General features: G+C 30.6%; 1 protein-coding gene across 1 annotated transcript; it reads left to right on the top strand.

Annotated features, from left to right (window-relative positions):
* Positions 1-17,042: 17,042 nt before the first annotated feature.
* LOC137819246 (uncharacterized) lies at positions 17,043-21,153 on the top strand. Its single transcript, XM_068623033.1, has 2 exons — positions 17,043-17,797; positions 20,617-21,153. The coding sequence occupies exons 1-2, from the start codon at positions 17,512-17,514 to the stop codon at positions 20,988-20,990; spliced, it is 660 nt and encodes a 219-aa protein (XP_068479134.1). The 5' UTR covers positions 17,043-17,511; the 3' UTR covers positions 20,991-21,153.

The raw sequence follows: 21,153 nt of genomic DNA, 5'->3' as shown, positions 1-21,153 counted from the left end.
TCAAAAGCAAAGCAAGATATAGAAAGAAGCAAAGCAAGATATAGAAAGAAGTAAGTAATATATGAGTAATAGTGATTTTATTTATTTATTTGGCTATGAATAATGGTGTGAATAAGATGGTAAAAAAACCCTAATAAATTATGAAAAAAAAAATCTAAGAAGTTTATTGTTATTATTGAAGTAATTTATATTAAATTGAAGCACAAAGTTGTTCGGGTGTGATGAGTGTATGAGCTGTGAATGGCTTGGATTATGCAAGGTTGAGTGCGACTGTTGTATGGTGGTTGAGCATTCATGGCAAGTAGGTGAATTCACGTCATCTAAAGGATGTCATAATTTTTTAATCATTCACAATCAAATATAATAATATATCTTTTGTCCTTTCCTATGGAAACTTCCACTATTCAAAATATCATACTTTTCTACTCTACCTTTTTCTTAATTATGCTCAATTTTATCATGGAATCAATTTACAAAGTTTGTTATCTTGTGAATTTTTTTTGATGAATTTAGATAATAATTGTTTATAGGATAAAGGGTGTTTGCAATCTGTATTATTTATCGGTTTAATCACAAAATTATTAGTTTAGTTTCAATTATAAAATTGATTTTACATTGGATGTTTAAAATTACATTCTTAGGACATGTTACTTCAATGTAAGTAAGGAATAGTAGTAGGTCCTTCTACGTAGAAGTCGTTTTGAGAATGTCTTGAAAACTTTACCAGCAATATCTAGTATTATATTAATTAAGATAGATATTATTTTATAAATTAAAATATTTTTTTATTATGAATAAAAATTTATAAAATAATTTTTAAATTACTATTTAATAGTAGTTATCTATGAAGTTCAGACACTCCTCTTAAATGGCGTGTCGATGTTTGATACTCATGTCGGACATCGACACTCGTATGACACCTGTAGGACACGTATCCATAAAGTGTCTAATTCAAAAAGTATTTGTTAGATTTCTGACAATTCTAATATGGTTTTAACACAATTTTAAAAAGGAAAAATACATTAATTTTCTAAAAATTCAAATTTTATTGTATAAATTGTTATTATGATTATAAAAATAAGAAACAAATCCTTTTGAACCAGTCATGAAAAACATCTTTCTGCTCCAAAAAATAATTTGGAACATACTTGTGCACATAAATCTTTATTGTCAATTTATATAATTCATAATTATATAATATATAGATTCGTGTCCCCGTGTCCTACATTTTAGAGATTTTACTTATCTTTGTGTCTGTGTCCGTGTCAGTGTCTGTGCTACATAGGTAGTTATTAATGATTTAGTTATTAACTACTTTAAGTTTTAAATTAGTCTTTAATTATATTAATGACTAATTTATAATCTAAAGTAGTTAGTAATTAAAATCTTGGTAGCTAGTTTTAGATAGCAATTTAAAAAGTACTTTGTAAACTTTTATTACTAATAGAAATTACTTTATATACTAATAATTTTTTAGTTTATAAAACAAAATCTAATTTAGTTAATATAATGACTAATTTTTTATCTTTAAATTAGTTGTTATTTAATGTTTTTTTTAGTGTAGTGACCCATTTAACTCATTTGACCATACCAAAAAAATTGTTCATTCGCTTGGATAAATTAGTGTGAAAGGAGCTTTGAAGAGCTAAAACAGATAATAGCTAGTACCTCTATGTTAACCATCATTGATCTCAGACAACTATTTGAAGTCTTTTGTGATACTTCCTATTAAAGATTGTAGTGTGTTCTGATGCAAGACAATAAGTTTGTGCCTATGCTTCACAACAATTGAAAGTGCATGAGAGAAACTATTCTGACTCATGATCTCGAATTAGCTGCAGACATTATAGTCTTGAAGATTTTGAGACATTATTGCTATTGTGTTTATTTTAATGTATTCAATAATCATAAGAACTTGAAATATTTGTTTGATCATAAGGAGTTCAACATGAGGGGGAGAAAATAAATGATTTCCAAAAGATTATATTTTTAGTTGATGTAATATCATAGGAAAACAAATGTGGTTGCATATGCATTGAATAAAAGGAAAACTCCTGTGGAAACATTTATTGTTAAGGAATTGATCTTGATTAAAGATTTCAGAAATTTGAACTTGAAGGTCAGAGTATTGTCTGATCACATTAGTTGTAACATGGTTGTTATAACTAGCGGGTTTCTAAAGAAGGTAAAGGGAAAGCAAATGGATGATTCTAAACTAAAAGACCTCTTAAACCGGAAAAGTTGTGTGTGTGTGCATGCGTGTGTGTGTCAAAGTCATTCAAACCTTCACTGCAAAGATTCAATGACTTCTAAGAATGTCACAAAAAAATACCTTTCGTTTTTTTTTGTTGGGAGGCAATGATAATGTATCTAGAACCTCAATTCATTCTTGGACATTTTATGAACTTCTCAAGTTTGGAACATGTTGGGTACAACCTGGAAAAAGTATTTAGTTCAGTGGGTTGGGAAAGGTTTCTTTTCCTAAGGAACTCATCGAACCATCAAGCCTATAACTAGTCTTGGATAATTGTGTTAGAATAAGAGAATGGCTTGATTAACGTAAGAGGGGGACTGAATTGGTTTTAAAAACTTTTTATAAAAAACTTACTTTCTTGAAAGACTTTTCAAACTTTAAATAAGAATGCAATTATAAGTTAAATCAAAATTGATTTAAGAATTGGGTTCAACAAAAATAAAACAAGATAAGCAAGAAAGGAAAGCACAAAGAAATTTATATAGTTCAATTCTCTAATCCTACATCTAGTCTCAACAATCCAACCTTAGAATTTTGGTTCCAATAACTTTCATAAAGTTATACAAGAATAAACTCTTGAAAAAATTCAAGAGGGTATGTAACAACCCTTGATACCAATAGGTCATTATCCCTTATCAACTCTTACCACTTAAGAGGATATAGAACTTATCAACTCTTGATCACCAAGTACAACAACACATGAACAATCCAATTATAGTATTAGAAAAACATAAAGAAAGATTTTGCCAAAATTTGTCACAATAGAATAATGACTTTATTTATGCAAGTGTACCGAGTCAGAAGTAATAAATTGTCCCTAAGGACAGATATCAAACCTACAAGGAATAATTCTTTTAAAATCTCAAATTAAAGTATTCACTAAATATCAAAATATGTGCAAAATTTTGATTGAAAGGGTATTGGTATCATGAATTTGTGTGATGAAATTAAATGAGAACAAAGTAAACGATTAAGATAATTCAATTGAGAAAATTAGGACTAGGATTAATCCTTCTCACTCATCTATATTTTTAATGAATAAAAACATATAACATTCTAACTTGATTGACATTGATGCACATATAAAAATCATTCATATCGATTCCCTGAATATAAAATTATTAAGGTTGTAATGTCTTGTGAAGACGCAGATAATGATTTAGTGTTGATAGGGTTTGCCTCTGAAGATGAAGAAGATTTTGCCACAATAAGACGCCCTTTCATGACTCTACCATTGAGATAAGAGTGATTGTTCATGTTTCATAATCTCGACTACATATTAGTCGATAACTCTTTGTGCCTAACAAAAGTCTAGGCTATTCTTAAAAGGACAATCTTGATTATTCTTGTCAAGATTGGTAATGGTGCATTTAAACACCATTTACACAACTCGTGGAGGACTTCAAGCCAGAGAAACACTCCATGTGGGATCTTCTATTCATACTTGAACTTCATTATGTCCAATGTAAATTGTTTGGAGATAGCTTGTAAAGGTGTTAAGGGTTTACATGTTCATCTAGAAGACTCTAAAGAATATGAAGATAATGTTGAGATGAACTCTTCAAATGAAGATCCTTTCATGCCTCATCATCAACTACCACAAAGATCTTGACCAAAGAGATTCATTCAAAGACATGTCACATTCAGTGATCTCTTGGATGAAGAACTAAATTTATTATCTTCTAAAACTTTCTAACACAAAGAGTTTTTCAACTCTCACCCACTTATCTACCTTGTATGGTGTACACTTTTAGCATGAAATGGTGCAAAAGGCCATGCTACCTAGGGAGATGAGTACTAGTGATAACACTAAGTTTTTCAGTCTTTTTCTAAACTAATTTCAATTATTTAATGTTTCTTTTGTTCTATTTTATGCTTTTAGATTAGATTTTTATTTTCTCCAAAAATAGAATTTTTACAAAAATATCATAAAAATAGCCTTTTACAACTTTTATTTTTCTTGAATCGTTTAACATGTGATTTAATGATTTGAAAGGACAATTTGTGAACTAATTTTGAACATGGAAAGCTTAAATGAAGATATTAAAGTAATGAAGACTGGAACGGATGTCATGATCCTAGTAGAAATCTAGGAATCTTTAATGAGAAGGCAACTTTTCGACCTCAACTTGAACAATGAAAGATTAGTAACCAACATGGACCTAATTAGTGAATTACGAGATAAGGTTTAGATTAGAGACTAAGCTTGTAAGGTCAGAGTAGCTAGAAGGTACAATTATAAGGTGAGATTGAATGCGTTCCATCAAACAAATATAGTTTGGAGGATGCATAGTGACGCAAGAAAGACCGAGCGGAAATTCTCAACCAGTTGGGAAGGACCGCTCTAGATAAAATATTGATAATGTGGAACGCGACCCACTTGAAGTTTTACTTTAGTGAATCAACTATTATGTAAATGACAGTGTTCACTCTTTCCTCGTTAGACCTTTATTTCCCTAAGAGTTTTTTGCTGAGAAGGTTTTAATGAGGTATTGGATAAAAATTCCTTTTCAAGTTAAACATGCATATATCATGAAAGCATCAACCGAGATGCTCACAGCCAGTGTGAACTAACACACTTTAAACTTTGTATCAAACAAGATATAAAGGCCAAGTATCAATCGAGATGCTCATGGCCAACGTGAACCAACATGCTTTAAGCTTGGCATCAAATAAGGTACAAAGGTCAAACATCCACCGTGATGCTCACGACCACCGGGAGACAACATGCTTCAAGGTTTGTATCAATTAGGATACAAAAGGCCAAACATCAGTTAAGATGCGCATGACTAGTCTAAACCAACTTGTTTCAAAGTTTTGTATAAAATGATGCAAAGCACTGGCCAAAATCAACTCGCCCAGCATAAATCGACATGCTTCAACGATTATAACAATACATAGCCAAAACATTAACCCTGATGCCTTCGGCCAACGTATGATGGGCATATTACAAAAGTGAAATGGTATGAGATTGCTCAAGTAAAGTTATCATACACACAAAATGTACTGAATGCTAAATGGAAAATGAAATTCCCAAAAATCAAAATCAAAGTCATCTCATTAATAATACAATATCAACAATCACTTGTACAAAAAATGTTATGGGGTTATAAAAAAGGGTTAGTTTGTACTAAATACATCCCCCCGTTAGTTGGTGGCGAGCTCATTCTCGTTATCTTTTGTCGTTGGGATGTTGTTCACCGCCATAAGATGGCCCTAGTGGATGTCCTTTGATATGTCAAACTTCCCTTCACTGACATGAACCCTATAAAAGAAAGTCACTTATTGAATGGCCTGGTTGAAGCCTTTTTCATGGATGTCAAGGCCATATTCCTAAAACTTTAAGAGCTTTAGCAGTCAAAGCTTCCTCATAAGCAAAAGTCATTTATGTAAGACTCTTCTCAAGATTCTTCGTGTCGACAATCGTCTTCTACTCAACACACTCTAAGGAAACATAATATTTTTACACAGAGGAGTATCGTGGCTTCCATGACAACTTATTGGTGAGAGCATCTCAGTCAGACTTGACCATTTATATCTTTTCCTGTAGGTTCGAAGTGGCTCTAAAGTGCTACCTGCAATGACTTTGCAGACTTGACTAACTCTTGTTTCAATTTGACCACCTCCTTATAAGAAGCCTGAGAGGCCTCGACCCTAAGGACCTTAATCAAGAATAACAGACGACTCTGCATCTTTAAGGTCCAGGCCACCTCATCTACAAGACTGAAGATACCAACTATTTTTCGTCCAATGAGAGGGCTACGTTGACACCCTTAGAAAATGTTAAGTGCCCACCGAGCAAGGCAAATGTCAAGCTCGTATCGGTACTAGAGGTTGATGGTCAAGATCGTTTAAGTGACCTTGAAGACTCGAAGCTCTTCTCTTTTATTTTATGCTTCTTCCTATCCACAACAGGAGGTGGATTAAGATCAACCACAGGAACTGAAGAGTTTGCCTCGTAAGTATCGAGCGCTTCATTCAGCCCCTGACCTTTTGTCAAAGTTGCTTAAGCACAAACTTTAAAATCAGATCATGTTGAGCCATTACCCTTGAAAAGCATGAAAAAATTCATTGAAGTTAAAATTGACTTCGACCACAATAACAAGTATACATACCATTGAGATCCACCTAGTGATGGGAGACAAGTAACGGGCGAGGATCTTTTGAGTGGGCAACTTCCTTGACAATTGATCTAAGACCCTAAAATCTTCAAGGTTTTTGGAACTCTTGGATAATCTAGGCCAACTTTGACATTAGACAAGGTCCCGAGTCCAATAGAAAGGAAACTTAGGTTTTCCATTGTCAAAGAAAAACTTGTGACCCATCGACTAAACAAAAAAATTGAAAAATTGAGCCTTAAAATTCATGTGTGAAGAAGTAAAAGAAAAAAAAGACATAACCCCAACTAATTGACTAGGGAAAGCCAACCCATTGGATCTGAGGAGTCGACTTTAACCTAAACATGTTGCACAATAGTCAAAAGGCTTGTAACAAAACCCACAAGTTCGGATGAAGTTGTGTGGGGGCAACGTTAAGAACTCGGAGTACACCTATAGTGAACTCATCAAAGAGGAAACAAAAATGAAGATCAGTGAAAAAGCAAGATTAAACGTAAAAGAAATCACATTCGGCTCCCTCTTAGCCATGTCATATGATGTCAATAGCATAACAACGCTCAACCGAGATGAGAGCAACCTCAACCGAGACGAGAGCGACCTCAACCGAGACGAGAGCGACCTCAACCTCTCTCTTCAGCATAGCTACACTCGCCATTATGGACGACCACCTATAATGAGAAAATTGGTCAAGGACTCGCATGTCTACCCATCCATACCCCGACTGAAGAGGAAACTGACTCTCGACTTGTTCCATGGCCAGTTGAGTGGCCTTACCAGTGGCACCAACCCGACAAACTAATCTTAGCTTCACTATTACCTTTTTAAATGATGAACTCAATGAGCTCATGGAGGAATATAACCTGGAAGTAGACAAACTCTTAAAACCTAGCCACAATTTGAAATATAGATAAAACAAGGGATGATCCCAACAAATGAGATCCCCCTATTTATAGAAAATTGGAAGAGAATGACTCCAAACATCACAACCCTTCTCAACCATTAGATCGGTTTTCATCTAACAGTGATAATCTCATCGATATGGATCACGAAGTGGCATCACATCATCGTCTCCCCCAAAGAAAAGAAGTTTCTAGATTCTACAGGACTAGACGCCTCGAGCCTGAGGGGTTGATGGGTAGCCAAAATCACCTACTGTAAATGATATTACGACATAACTGACCAAAATTGCCTCGACATAAACAATCTCGCAAACCTTTCAAAGTCAAGAGTGATACCAACACATAGACGACAGCAAAAACAAAACTCTACAAAACTTAAATTTTTCGAGTTTAGAGGGCAAGTGTACTATATAGTTGAAATGGGTCAGGCCAAGTTCATATAATTGAAGTTGACTAAGGTCTCAAACGCATGGTCGAACACATGTCACCCCCCTAGAATGGCTACCACATGATCATTAGTTTAACACACTTAATTACTACTTGATGTTAGACTAATGTTAGACTTAACAGTGGTATTCACACTGATTAGAACTAAACCAATATACGCATTTAATAACATTTATTACTCATAATCACCAACTATCAAGTACTGTCTTGAATGTTAGACGACCTTTTACAAATATCCTAAATTGTCCTAAACACCGCGATCCATTCAAAATCAACACAAAAAAAAGACACAAACATATCATACTTAAATGACGAAATATTTTCAACCCATAAATAATTAAAGTAAGTATAATGAAGTCTCCATAAACTTAGTATATTTTGTTAAGCCTTACTCTTATTATTCTTATTATTTAAGTTAGTATATATATATATATATATATATATATTAACTTTTTTCTGAAAAAAAAAAACAGGAACTTAATACATACCTTCTATCAAAGGTAATATTTATAATAGAACTCAAATTTAAAATAAAAACAACAAATAAAATACTATATATTAAACACAATGAAAGCATTTATGCCTGCAACTCATGAATATTAAGTTTATCTTTATGAATATTAAAATTCTTATTTAAGGAAAAAAATAAAATGAGAAAACGAAGAAATATTCAAAATAAGAAATCATGAAAATTTGTGACTGTAGCAGAATAAAACAAGTACATAAAAAAAAAAAAAAGCATGGCGTCTTAAGAGTTGGTGGCGGCTGAATTAAAAATAATATGGTGTTGTCGGTGAGTTGGTCAATATTGGTGATTAGTGCAAAGCTTTTGAATTGACTTTCAAATTTCTTCCTCTTTTCTATATTTCTCTTTTGATCAATTCTCACCATTCAGGTGTTATGTTATAAAGAACAATTACAGTTTCAAATGAAAGGCTCTTAATACAACTTCTCACAACTTTTATTTTCACCATACTAAATTTTTAGATGCTTTTCTAAACTTTGTTTTAATGATGAAATTTCATAAGATTCATAATTTTATAATTTTCATTTTTACAATTTAAAAAGTTAGTTTCACTATATAAATACTTATTTATTTATTTTAAAGACTCAATGCCCAATACAATAATCATACCTTAAATTTAAGAGTTATACTATTTTATGTCAACTTGCGCTAATAAATATTTTTTATAAGTATCTAGTTTTAAATTTAAGATTTTGATCAAGATTCTTATATTGAAGATTTTTTTAAAAGAGTAATTAATTATTTATTTTATATAACCATTGTGAAATATATAACAGCTATCTGATCATGAAACTTTTACATATGTGTGATGTGTCCCACACCATATAAAAGTTACTTAATATGATAGAGACAATCATATAAACAAAATCGATAACTAAAATATATTTTATTATATATGCTCTTACCCTAAAATAGTTATAGTTAGTAACTTAATCTTTAATTGCTTATTAAGATATAATTAATAGAATAATTATCCTAGCCTACTTCAATAAATTCTTAGGCTAGTGATGATATATAATTTTTTTTAATCCTATTCTCTATTGTATTCTTGTAATTCATTGTTCTTGTTGTTTAAGGAGATAATTCGAGGAAAAGGGCAATTGAGTTAGAAGGTAATGAGATAAAATATTAACATTTATGTTATTTTATTAGTACTTCATTATAATTATTAATATAATAGTTATTTTTATGATAGTTAAAACAATTTTTTTATGATAGTTTTAAAACTATCATAGAAAATTCATCTTCTAAATCGATTCTAAAAGATTTATTATCGTAAAAAATATTAAAATATGTCATATTTTATATGTTATTTTTGTTTTTTATGATAATTAAATTTGTTCTTGATGATGTTTTAACTATCATAGAATGTGTTACTTTTTTGTGATGGTTAAGATCTAACTAATTTTATGATAGGTTTAGTCTTAATTGACAGTGTATTTTTTTTAATTTTTTTTTGACATATTCATTTTCTTACTTGCATAACATACCTTGAATAATAAACACAGTTCTCAAACAAAGATTTTCAAATAAAATTTTAACGATCTAGTACATAAACAATTATAAATTTTAAAAGTTAATATGTTTAAGTTCATACAAAATTGTTATCTAGCTCTAATATGATCATTTACCGTAAATACTTAAAAGTAGTTATGTCTATTAATTTGGAACCTCTTGTAACACTTCCTCCTTCAATGGAGATTGATTACTAAATATCTACATAATCAAATATTTAAGATGAAGTTAACAGTTAACATATTTAAAATATTTGAGCTAATTGTATATTACCTCATTCCATGAGTCACTAATGTTAGTGGATACAACTTTATGCATATGTCTCATCACATAATACTCACACTCATAATTTCTCGATTTATGTGTGAACTACAAGTTAAATACAGATATTATAATATAATGATTTATATATTGCAATTGAGTAGTAGTAAGACAATGACTTACATTTGATGCAATATATTGTAGCTTCTTTCTAGCGACACGTGGAAGCCCCTACAACCTCAAACGAGCTTCAATAGTTCTATAAATAGTTATATACATTACAATTATATTAATTATGAAAGCATATAATATAGGAAACAAAGTAATAAAAAACTGGTGTGTCTAATGCAAGAAAGGTGCTAAGTACACCTTTTTGCCTCCATTTGAAATATATCTTTATTCCCAACACTCTGAATGACAACATGGTCAATGAATCCATATATGTATAAATATTCTTTTTCTCGATGTAGAGATAATGTAAATACCTTGAACATTGAAAAAATTTTGTTATAATAACATATTGAATATATTAAAAGTTGTTAAAAGTTAATAAACTAAAGTTGTATTATTGATACACATATCATATTAGTACTAGTGAGAATATAAAAAAAAATCTCTGTGACATATAAAAGGGGATGCACTGTTTTCCTTCCATGTTGTAGTTGATGATGATGTGTGTCTTTTTCACATTAAAGCATGTCTTTGGTGATGTATCTACTCAAATTATCATATGCTAGAAAGTCATTGATTGTATAAAATAACATGGTACACAAATTAGAGGAGTCACCTTTGTACCCATCAAACACATCAACACCTCCCTCCCATAACATCTTCAAATCTTTAACCAACGAACTCAAATAAACATCAATGTCATTTCCTGATTGTTTTGGATCCGAGATCATCAAATAAAACATCACATATTTGTGCTTCATGCACAACCATAGAGGTAAGTTGTAAATCACTAACAACATAAGTCAAAAACCATGTTTACTACTCGAGTTACCATGTGGATTCATTCCATTTGTAACAAGTCTAAGCCTAATATTTTTTGGATCATTGGCAAAATTGGAGAACATAGAATCAATTTTCTTCCATTGCAAACTATTTGTTGGATGCCTCAAATGACCATCCTTTTTAAGCACATATGCATGTCATCTAATGAGTTTTTCATCATATGCATTAGTGAATGATTGTTTCAACCTTGAAACTATAGGAAGATACCACAACATTTTTGCAAGAGGACCCTTCTTAACATCATGTTTGGTATCACCATATTTCTTCTTGTATCATGATATCCCATATTGTGATTGATGAAACTTATCAAATTCCTTTTTGTACAACACATATCATTTGGACATGCATTAATTTGTTTATACTTCATACCCATCGATACAATATCTTCTTCGCATCATAATTACAACTTGGCAACATATTACCTTCAGGAAGCATATTACTCAACAACTCTAGGAATTATGTGAAGCTTTTATCAGTCCACCCATTTCTTGTCTTCACATTGAATAATTTTAATATTGCTGACAACCGAATGAACTTAATGCATTCTAGATATAAAGGTTTTTCTGCATCATTGCACAAATTCTCGTACACACGTTCACGGTGAAAGACATCAAAGTCTTACATCACAAATCATTTTCTCTAATTGATCATCCATACACTTGGTATGTTTATTAATTCACCAGTCATGTCCACTTTGTGTAAATTTTTAGGAAATCATCACAAAGAACATGCTCCTGAATCAGTAGTCTTTGCTCATTCAAACAATTAACACACAGATAATAGAATCTTCCATTATTATCCAAAACATTCATCTTTTCAAATTAAAGAAATTGTTATACTCTATTCTTATATTCATTTGTTGTGCATCTATAATAGATCCAACTTCATTTAATTTTATTGTGTTTATTTTAACTTTATGCATACTAGGGTGTTTACCCGTAAGGTTGGATCATGTGTTCGTAAATCATTTGTCATACAATGTTATCAAAATTTTAACAACATAAAATGTAATAAAACACAAAACACCAAACTTAGGCACTTGTAATTTTGTCGAGAGTTAAACACTTTCTGAACCAGGTTACTCAAACATTAATAACAAATAAATATTTTGAATACCTTAAATAAAGTAGAGTAAAAACAACCATGTTTGAAGAGAGACAAACAAGAAAACTGGTGCATTTATATTTTTAGTTATATCAATTCTTAAAATACAACTTAATATATCAGTTAAGATTTTTAATTAATTCTTATTAACTTTATGATAAAATTTGAGAAAAGCATAGGAAAGTGAAAGTAAACGCAACAAAGCATTTTTAGAGCTAAATTCAGGCCTTAAAATTAATTTCTAGAAATAATAAACCAAAAATCAAATACTGAATTTGTTAAATTGAAAAACAGTCTGTAAAAACATAGAATTGTACAAGTCATAATGCAGATAAGTAAATATTTCTAAACCTCACAATATTTTTGTTTGAGTTAAAAGCAATAGGTTGTTCGATGAGGAAGAAACAGAACAGAAAGCTTTTGATGATCTGTGAACATGAAGGGGTGTAAAAAGCAAAACCTTAGTTTGAGTCCAAGATAACCAACAAGTGGCCTAGGTTTCGTTTTTAGGATTTTATTGTTTTCAGTTTCAAAATAAGTTGACTTATGTTTACCAACTAATAACATTTTCCACTCATTTTGTACTTGAGTTTGCTAAACATGCTTCCAAAACTATGAGAAGTGATATATTTTTTTTAAAACAAAAATGTGATTTTTCTCATAAATATGATCCACTAAGATTTTAAAATTAGCCTCTGGTTTATTGTTGGATATCCCAAATCGATTAGAGATTGTATTTGTTGGGTTTTAAGCCTAACTTAACCCCATAAAATCGACTCATGAGATGAGGTTTGCACTCACTTATATATAATAAAATGTCATAATCTTTAGTTGATGTGAGATTTTCAACACATATTGTAGTTCATGTCTTAATTGAAAAACTAATAAGATGATAAACAAAACGAATAGTGTTAAGACTTAAAACTTTTGATGAACTATGGTATCGTATTTTGGAAAAATAAAACTTGAAAAACTATACTTTGACATCCACCCAAAAAAAACACACCCACTTACACAATTATTTTAATTATATATATATATATATATATATATATATTGGTTTAAGTTAAAAAATAAAATAAATTTAATTAAAGTATTAATAGTTTAGTTGTGTAGTAGATATATTTTACTTTATAGGTACCAAAGTATTACTCCTCATGAAACTTTTCTCCTCTGCTGCTCGGAGAACAATTTAGAAATATACAAAATTATAGAATTTTTTCACTAATAAGAATATTGTAGAAAAAACTCTAAAAAACAAAAGTTAAATTACGTAAATACTAATCTTTACTTTATTAACCTGCTTTAATTTTAGGCACATAATGCGACACGTGCGAATATAACGTTTCCTCATAAAAATGGTACAATAAACGTTAATTAATTAATAGTTGTCTTTGTCTTTATTATAAAACTATACCTTGCTGGGTTAACGAGAGAAAGATTTTTTTTTTTTAATGGAGTAGTAAAAAAATTACTCAAATTCAAAAATTATTAAAAAGTGAAATTTAAATTTAGATATTATCTTAAGAAATAAATTTAAGTTTAACTAGATTATTTATGAAATTTACATCCATTTATATGTTATAAAATATATTTTTAATATGTGAGATCAACATGTTTCACACAAATTTTTGTTAGAATATTTCTAGTCGATATTGAATCGACAACACACTTTTCATATAAATTCTTGTTAGAATAAATTCTAAATAAGTCTAACACTCTATTAAAAAATAAATTTTAAAATAAACTAAATAAGATAAAATTTATTTACACCTTAATTATATAATATAAAATATTTTTAGCTTCAACTTACAACCTCAAACAACATGAAAAAGTTGATTAAATAAGGAAAAATTACTTTTTTTTTAAGTTGTAAAGTTTTTAGAATATTCCAATTCACGACACAATTGATTAATAAATTTTAAACTGAAACACCTTCGATTTTTTTTTTAATTATTATGTCTACAAGACTGCACCTAATATTATGTTTAAAGGGAAAAATGGGCACATTATAGACACATGTTGTAACCATACTCAAAGAGATCATAAATGCTTGCATATGAACATTAAAGATGCCAACTCTTTATTCTCCATAATTTTACCTTTCCTATCTCATATTTAATTTGTCACATCTTTCACTCTATCACAAAGTTTCTACTAAAGTTGCTACTCTTTTTGAGGTAAGCAATTCCTATTTTGTAATAAAAGATAAATTTCAAAAGAAGATTGTTACTATTAGCAAGTTGGAAGACATAGTTGAAAGATTAGATGATATTTTTAAAACAAGGGTTTTGATTTGGAGGAGATTCCATTGGATATGAAAAGCTTAGCCAACGTCTCTGGAAGATTTCATTAATTAAAAGCATTAAACAAAATGAATGTTACCTAGAAAAAGAAAATGGAAAACCTAGATGAAGAAAATATAGATAAGATGATATTTGTGAAAAATACCTAAAGGTTTTAAAAACATAATTTAACCATTCCTTCTTCTATTTTTCCTTGTTTTTACAAAGATATTTACTACTTGTACTACCAGAACCGAGAGGTATAACCGAGAGAATATACCGAAAAGTTATATCGAAAACTATATATATAAAAAAGATAAAAATAAACATATATAATCACTGTAGCAAGATCCAAATCAATAAAAGTCCAAATTAATGGATGTGCATAAAATAATAAAGAGGTACAAAAAGAAAGGCCCAAATAAGGTATAAGTCCAATAAGAAAACCCTATAAATAGAGTATCAACCCAAGAGGTAAGGCAGAGTGAATTTCATCTGATGAATGTAAAACTATTTCTGACTTTGACATTGGAGCGTCTTGCAGGTACACACACTCATCCGTGAGGAGAGCAATCGAAAGCCCAACCTAGAGAGAAGCCAAAAGCCCAACCTGGAAAGAAGTCGAAAGCCCAAACCTGAGAGATCAGCTAGTGAAGTATGTATTGTCAACTTGCTTGAGTAATCTCAGTCCTTTTTGTAAAAACACTATTGATTATGTGTTTACACTTGCAGGAGGGACAATAAGTTGGTTATCCAAGTTACATGATGTTGTAGCTATGCTTACTATCAAAGCTTGGTTCATGGTCGCTATTCAAGCATGCAAGGATGCTAGTTGGATTCAAAGGTTAATAGAGGAACTTGTGCATACACAACAAAAGCTTATTGTATATTACACCAGTTAGAGTGCATACTTTGTTCAAGAAGTAGTAGAGGAAAAAAGTGTGAATATGCAAAAAAATTCACACCAATAAAAACGTAGCAAATATTATGACAAAGTTGCTTAGCATTGACAAGTTTATATGAATTCGATACTAATAAGCAACATGATGCCAAAAAATAAAACTTGAAGATTTAATAAAATCTAAAGTGTAAGAATATGAGAAGAGAAGTTCGATATCAAAGAAAATTTATTTTGATTCTTATGTTTTTGTTATAAAAAAAACACGACGTTTCTTAGTAAGATACACCAAACATTATTTTCTTTTCTTTTTTACTGTTTTTAATACTTGACAGAAAAATTAAGAGAGGAAAAATAAAAATTACACATGTATTTTTTATTCAAAATTACACATGTATTTTTTTTTTAGATTTATATTTTACTTCAAATAGTTAAATATAAAGGATCATGGTATATTATTTAGTTATGAGTCATAAACTGCCATGATCAGTCTATGATAGTTTTACTTTAGGCTTAAATATATTTTGGTGGTGATATATGATTATATTTTGTTTCCAATCCAAATTTTTTTTTCTTAACTTTTGATGGATGAACTTTTTTTTTAATATTTTGACAATTTTTATTTTATTTTAGTCTCTAAAATATATTTATTTTTCTTTTGGTAGAGTGTAGATTATTTGCTTTTAATCATTGTTAAATATTTTTCAAACAGATTGACTCAAAAATACAAACACTATAACGACAAATAAAGAAATAAATATTTAACAGAAATCAAAACAAAATAACAAGGGTTAAAATTAAAAAAAAAAATTACTAGAACAAAAGAAATTGCAGTGACAGAAAAAACACAAATACATTTCAACGAGTAAAAATATATTTAATTGTTTACTTTATATTAAATAAATCTTGAATGTAATTTTAAGTTTCTTTTAACAGAAGAATGATAATTTTAACTTATGTTATAAAAATAAATGTATTATCTATAGCCATTAATAATGAAGATGAAGTTCTTAACTGTTTTTTCATCATATATTTACTCTGTTTATTCCTTGTATTTCTCTTTTCATTATTAAAGTTTTTAATCGTTATAATCTACAAGAAACTTGGAGCAATTGAAAATATATTTACAGTATAATTAAAATAATTAATAAAATCAAACTAAGTTTCATATATTATATGTAGACAATTTTTTATTATAATAATAATTATATCAAATTTTTAATTATAGAAAAAATGTGCCCAGGATAAAATCGTAATTAAACACAAAAAAGTACCTCACCGAACCTCGAAGTTGAAGTTACCAACAAGACAAAACCCTAAAGTTTGTACCATTTCTTGACTTTTCGCAATGTCTCAAAAGACCAACATACCATCACCTTTTACGCCAAAAGGTTTATATATTTATAATTTTTTTATTTCGCACTATCGAATTCTTTGTACGTAATTCACTCTTTAGGGTTTGTAAATATATAATTTTAGTTTCTATGTAATTTTTTTGATTTAAAAATTATGTAATTTTTTCATCTTAATAGATTATGTAATAGTAATGCCAATTTGTTCATGTTAGATATGAATAATAAATTTCATAATGTATTTTAATAGATACTGTTTTGATGAACATCTTAAATATTTTTGTTAACAGTTAACTAAAAAAAATAATTAATTTAAAACTATAAACTATAGAAAAATAAATAAACGTTTCAAATTGTATTTTTTGAACTAAAGCAAGTGCACCCCACTTGCAAGTCCTATAGATGTAAAAAAGGGTTAAGAGCTTCTTTTAGAATAGTTTATCTCTTTATGCTAAATAAATTGATTGATTCACACTAATCAGCTTTAGTGGAGAAATGTTCATGTTCTGCAAAGAAAAACTTTAAGCTTTTCCTGTACCTGTAATTTTCAGCATTTATTTTTTTAGTTTTATCAATTTTTTGTTTCCTATTGGTGTGGATTTTTGTTCATTTTTTCAGTTTCAGCGAAATGACAAATGGGTATGAGTTTGTGTGAGGGGGGTTTGTTTGTTTGTGTTTTTTTTCTTCTATTGATTTGACTACTGGTTTGGATACTTTGCTTGTTGAAAGAATGAGAGTGTGTTTGTGGGGGTAGCTTTGATTTGTTTTTCTTGAAAAAAAGGGATTTTGGTAATTGTAGTTGAAGTGGGTATCTGTTATTTTGTGGGGGGCAAAAAGGATGATTCAGTTGTTGTTCTTGGTGCTTTTTGTGGAGGGTGCTATGGCATTTCTTTTGTTGGTGAAGGTTGGGCCACTGAGAGATCTTGTTATTAAGACGCTGGATCAGATGAAAATGGGGAAGGGTCCTGCTACAGTGAAGACCATTGCTGGCACCATGTCCGTGATTCTCTTCTCAAGCCTTATGAGCATTGTTAAGATCCAGAACAAAGGTGCCAAGCTTGGTACCATGTCACCCATGGATCAAGTTCTGTGGAGGACCCACTTGCTGGAGGCTTCTCTCATGGGTATGCTCACACACTCTTCATCTGGGTCACTTCATTCTCTCTCTCTTTCTATGTAGTTATTGTTTCTTATGTGGCTGTGAGTGAAATATTGATTTTGCTGGCAAATGTGGCAATGAAGTGTTGCTGCTGTGAATGTTTTTGCTTGACACATCTTAGAAGTTTAGGGGTTCAGGTGAAGAACGGTTTATATTTGTAGTCTTGAAATTTAATTGTTGTCTGGTCTTTGGTGCATTTTTTGTCTCATCAATTTTGTTTTGATTGTTAACTGGAACTGCAAGTTAACCTTTTGAAGAAGATTGTTTGAATGTGTTGCAGATCTGAGGTTGATTTGTGTTATTTTTTTATCAGTTAAGGAAAGCGTGTCTATAAGTACTGAGGTTATGTTTGGATAAAAAGCATGTTTACAAGATGTCATTTTTAAGATATGTAAAATGCATTGTGCTGTGGCTTCTCCTGAACTACTTTATTTTGGATAAATTCTAACAGTCTAAAGAATTGGCAAATATCAAAGGATTTAATGGGCTATGTTTTCTCTTAAAAACAAGGAATTTTAAATTCAGCTCTATTATGTGGGATTTCAAAATTGTTATGTTGCTTGCTCCTCCTTTAGCTGTTGTTGACCGAGCCACTTGAATGAACCAATGCAGAGCTTCAATCTGTATAAGGCTTGGTGTGACTTGACTCTCTTTGACCTTTGACTCTTGTCAAAGCATCATAATGTGCAATGCCATGATATCAGGTAGGCTCAATCATGAGTTGGATCTGTTTGAGGAAACATTGGAGAGAAAGTGTATTTTGGAATGAGTATTTTTTTTCAGGAAAGGTTGAGAATTGAAACTCAGCAAAGTCCATGTGCCTGAGAAGGATTTTGTCTAGTAAACTGGTGGAATGCTGTGTAGTTATGCCTGGAATGGGTATATTGATAGGGCAATGAGGTTTCTGATAAGAAGCTGGATAAGAATTTGAACTAATGTAATGGGTTGCTTGCTGTCAAAAAGGGCAATGTGGGGGCTGTTCTAGTCAAATCTATTTTGAAATTGATTTACCCTAATAGTATGACAGATTGATACACATTAGAGGAAGATGTTATGTGATGCTGCACTGCTTCTTCCTGCCATGGCTGTTTGGAATGGGATTTCTGTGATATATGATTATCTTAGATGACACATAACCAAACAAGATTTTGCAGCAAATGAAAGGAAATAGATTGCTTTAATTGAAATATTGAATTCTCCTTGTATTAAATTCCTTGGTATTCTAATTGGTCTTTTGATCTTGTCCAAAGATTGCCTAAAAGAACATGCTTCTAGATATTGTTTTGTTCATGGTATCCTTCTCTGAAGTAGTGTCGAGTTAATGTCCTTGACCACATATTAATGTTGTTTCCCTCTTCACTTATTTTATGTTCTGTTCTTTTCTAGCAATAGGCATAGCCTTCAATAGTAATAATAGCTTTAGCAGTAGTAATGCTAATATAATAAGATGTATCAATAAAGTCAGAAGTGAGATGTATGAATAAATTGGCAATTTGGGCCGAAGTGATGGAACTGACAATAGGAATCAAAGCATCAGCAATGGTAATAGCTTGATGAATATAGTAAATTTGAGTTTAAAGCAGTGGCATCTATGGTGCTGACTTGCACCATGCTAGTATAGTCTGTTGTGGCTGTGGTGCTGTAGAATGCAGTGGTGTTTACATGATTGTTTTGTGTGATTCTGTAGAAATGAAAGTAGTTTTTTGACAGTAGTAAGGCTGGTGAAAGTATATGTTCTATCTGGTTTCTGATGTGGTAGTGGTCATCAAAAGGGTGGTTTTGTCAGTTGTTAACCTGGTGTTTTATTTATGGTGGTTGAGAGTGATAAACATGATAAGTTGTTAGTTGGAAGGTTGGCAGCAGTGATGACTTGTTTGTCTATTGTCAGGTCTTACTGAAGAGAAACAACGAATGCAGAATGCTATGTCATAACTGCTTAGATTTTGTCTACTTCTGTGTAACAAATATGTTTATTACAGCAGAAATCTAACCAGAACTTCGCTAAGGTTTTGAGAATTAATTATTTTCATGAGGAATTGATTCGTGTTTCTCAAAAGTCTTAATTGTCCATAATCTTTGTTTCTAAATTCCATCTTCTAAAAGTGGAGTGTTTCCATGTGTAGCTGCATGAGCACTCTCAACTTTACATTTATTCTCATTTAAATTGCTCATATTTGCTCCTATTTTACTTGCATTTATCCTTATGGTGTTCTGTTTTCAAAGCTGATATGGGACAGAGAATGTTCTCCGTTATTGAAAGTGCAAAATAACATCAAAACATAAATTTTGATTCATGCATGCATTACAAAGCTTTGTTGGTGATATTAGATTTTTACAAATACATTTATATTTGTTACGTTGTTATGTGTGGGAATCTCACCTCATGAACTGATTTTGTAAGGTTGAGTTAAGTTTAAAATTTATTCTAATATGGTATAAAAGCTATTTAGAGCCTATCCTAGCGACAATTTGTTGAGCTTATCAGACTCCCCGTAAATATATAGTTTCACGCACGAGGGCGGTGTGTTGGAAATCCTAGATCAATTAGAGATGAGTCAGTTTTGTAAGATTGAGTTATTTGAAGTTTACTTCCTAATACATCCTCAACCCAAAATCTTAAAAAACAACATATTTGTGAATCTTTCTACAGATATATTGTTCACGTATGTTCATTTTTTTATAGTATTAGAGTTGTTTTTAGATCATTTATGCCATCAATCCTTACATGTTTCCTACAATGAAGGTAGATAATCTTGTCCTAAAGGAGTTGATATGATCTTGCAGGTTTTACATTATTCCTTGGCTTCATAATTGATCGTGTGCACCATTATCTCCAAAAGCTTAACAAGTTAAGGAGTAATGCAGGAGCTTCTAAAGAAGAAGTGGAAAGCATTGAGAAAGAGAAAGTTGAGCTTAAGGAAAAGGAAGAGAAAGCTTCGAAGGAGATAATGCAACTGAAGGAACAAATTTCTGGTCTTTCAGAAAGTTTGAAGAAGACAAAGGTGGAATGTGAAGAGAAGGACAAAAGGGTTGAAACTGCTGAAGTTCATGTTACTTCCCTCCAAAAGCAAGCTGCAGATCTACTCCTTGAATATGACAGGCTCTTGGAGGAGAACCAAAATCTTCAAGCTCAAGCACTAAGGCACAACAAGAATTGAAAAGACTCAATTGCTTATAACCACAAGTTTTGGAGAAGAGTTATATCACATTCACACCATCATTGGTTTTGTTGCAAGATTATGATTATCATTGAAAAAAAAAGGAAAAAAAAATTTGGTCCTTCATGAAAATGAAACATTCATTAACATTGATTAAAATGGA

The sequence above is a fragment of the Phaseolus vulgaris genome, chromosome 10 (genome assembly GCF_000499845.2).
Source record: "Phaseolus vulgaris cultivar G19833 chromosome 10, P. vulgaris v2.0, whole genome shotgun sequence".
NCBI classification, from domain to species: Eukaryota; Viridiplantae; Streptophyta; class Magnoliopsida; order Fabales; family Fabaceae; genus Phaseolus; species Phaseolus vulgaris.
The sequence above is the reverse complement of the archived record's forward strand: the minus strand, read 5'-3'. Positions and strand labels throughout refer to the sequence as shown.

Bases quoted from the DNA above. Each gene is read 5' to 3' on its own strand.
- LOC137819246 (XM_068623033.1), top strand. From the start codon at position 17,512: ATGATTCAGTTGTTGTTCTTGGTGCTTTTTGTGGAGGGTGCTATGGCA. The intron at 17,798-20,616 runs GTATGCTCACAC...ATGATCTTGCAG, and splicing joins GCTGGAGGCTTCTCTCATGG to GTTTTACATTATTCCTTGGC.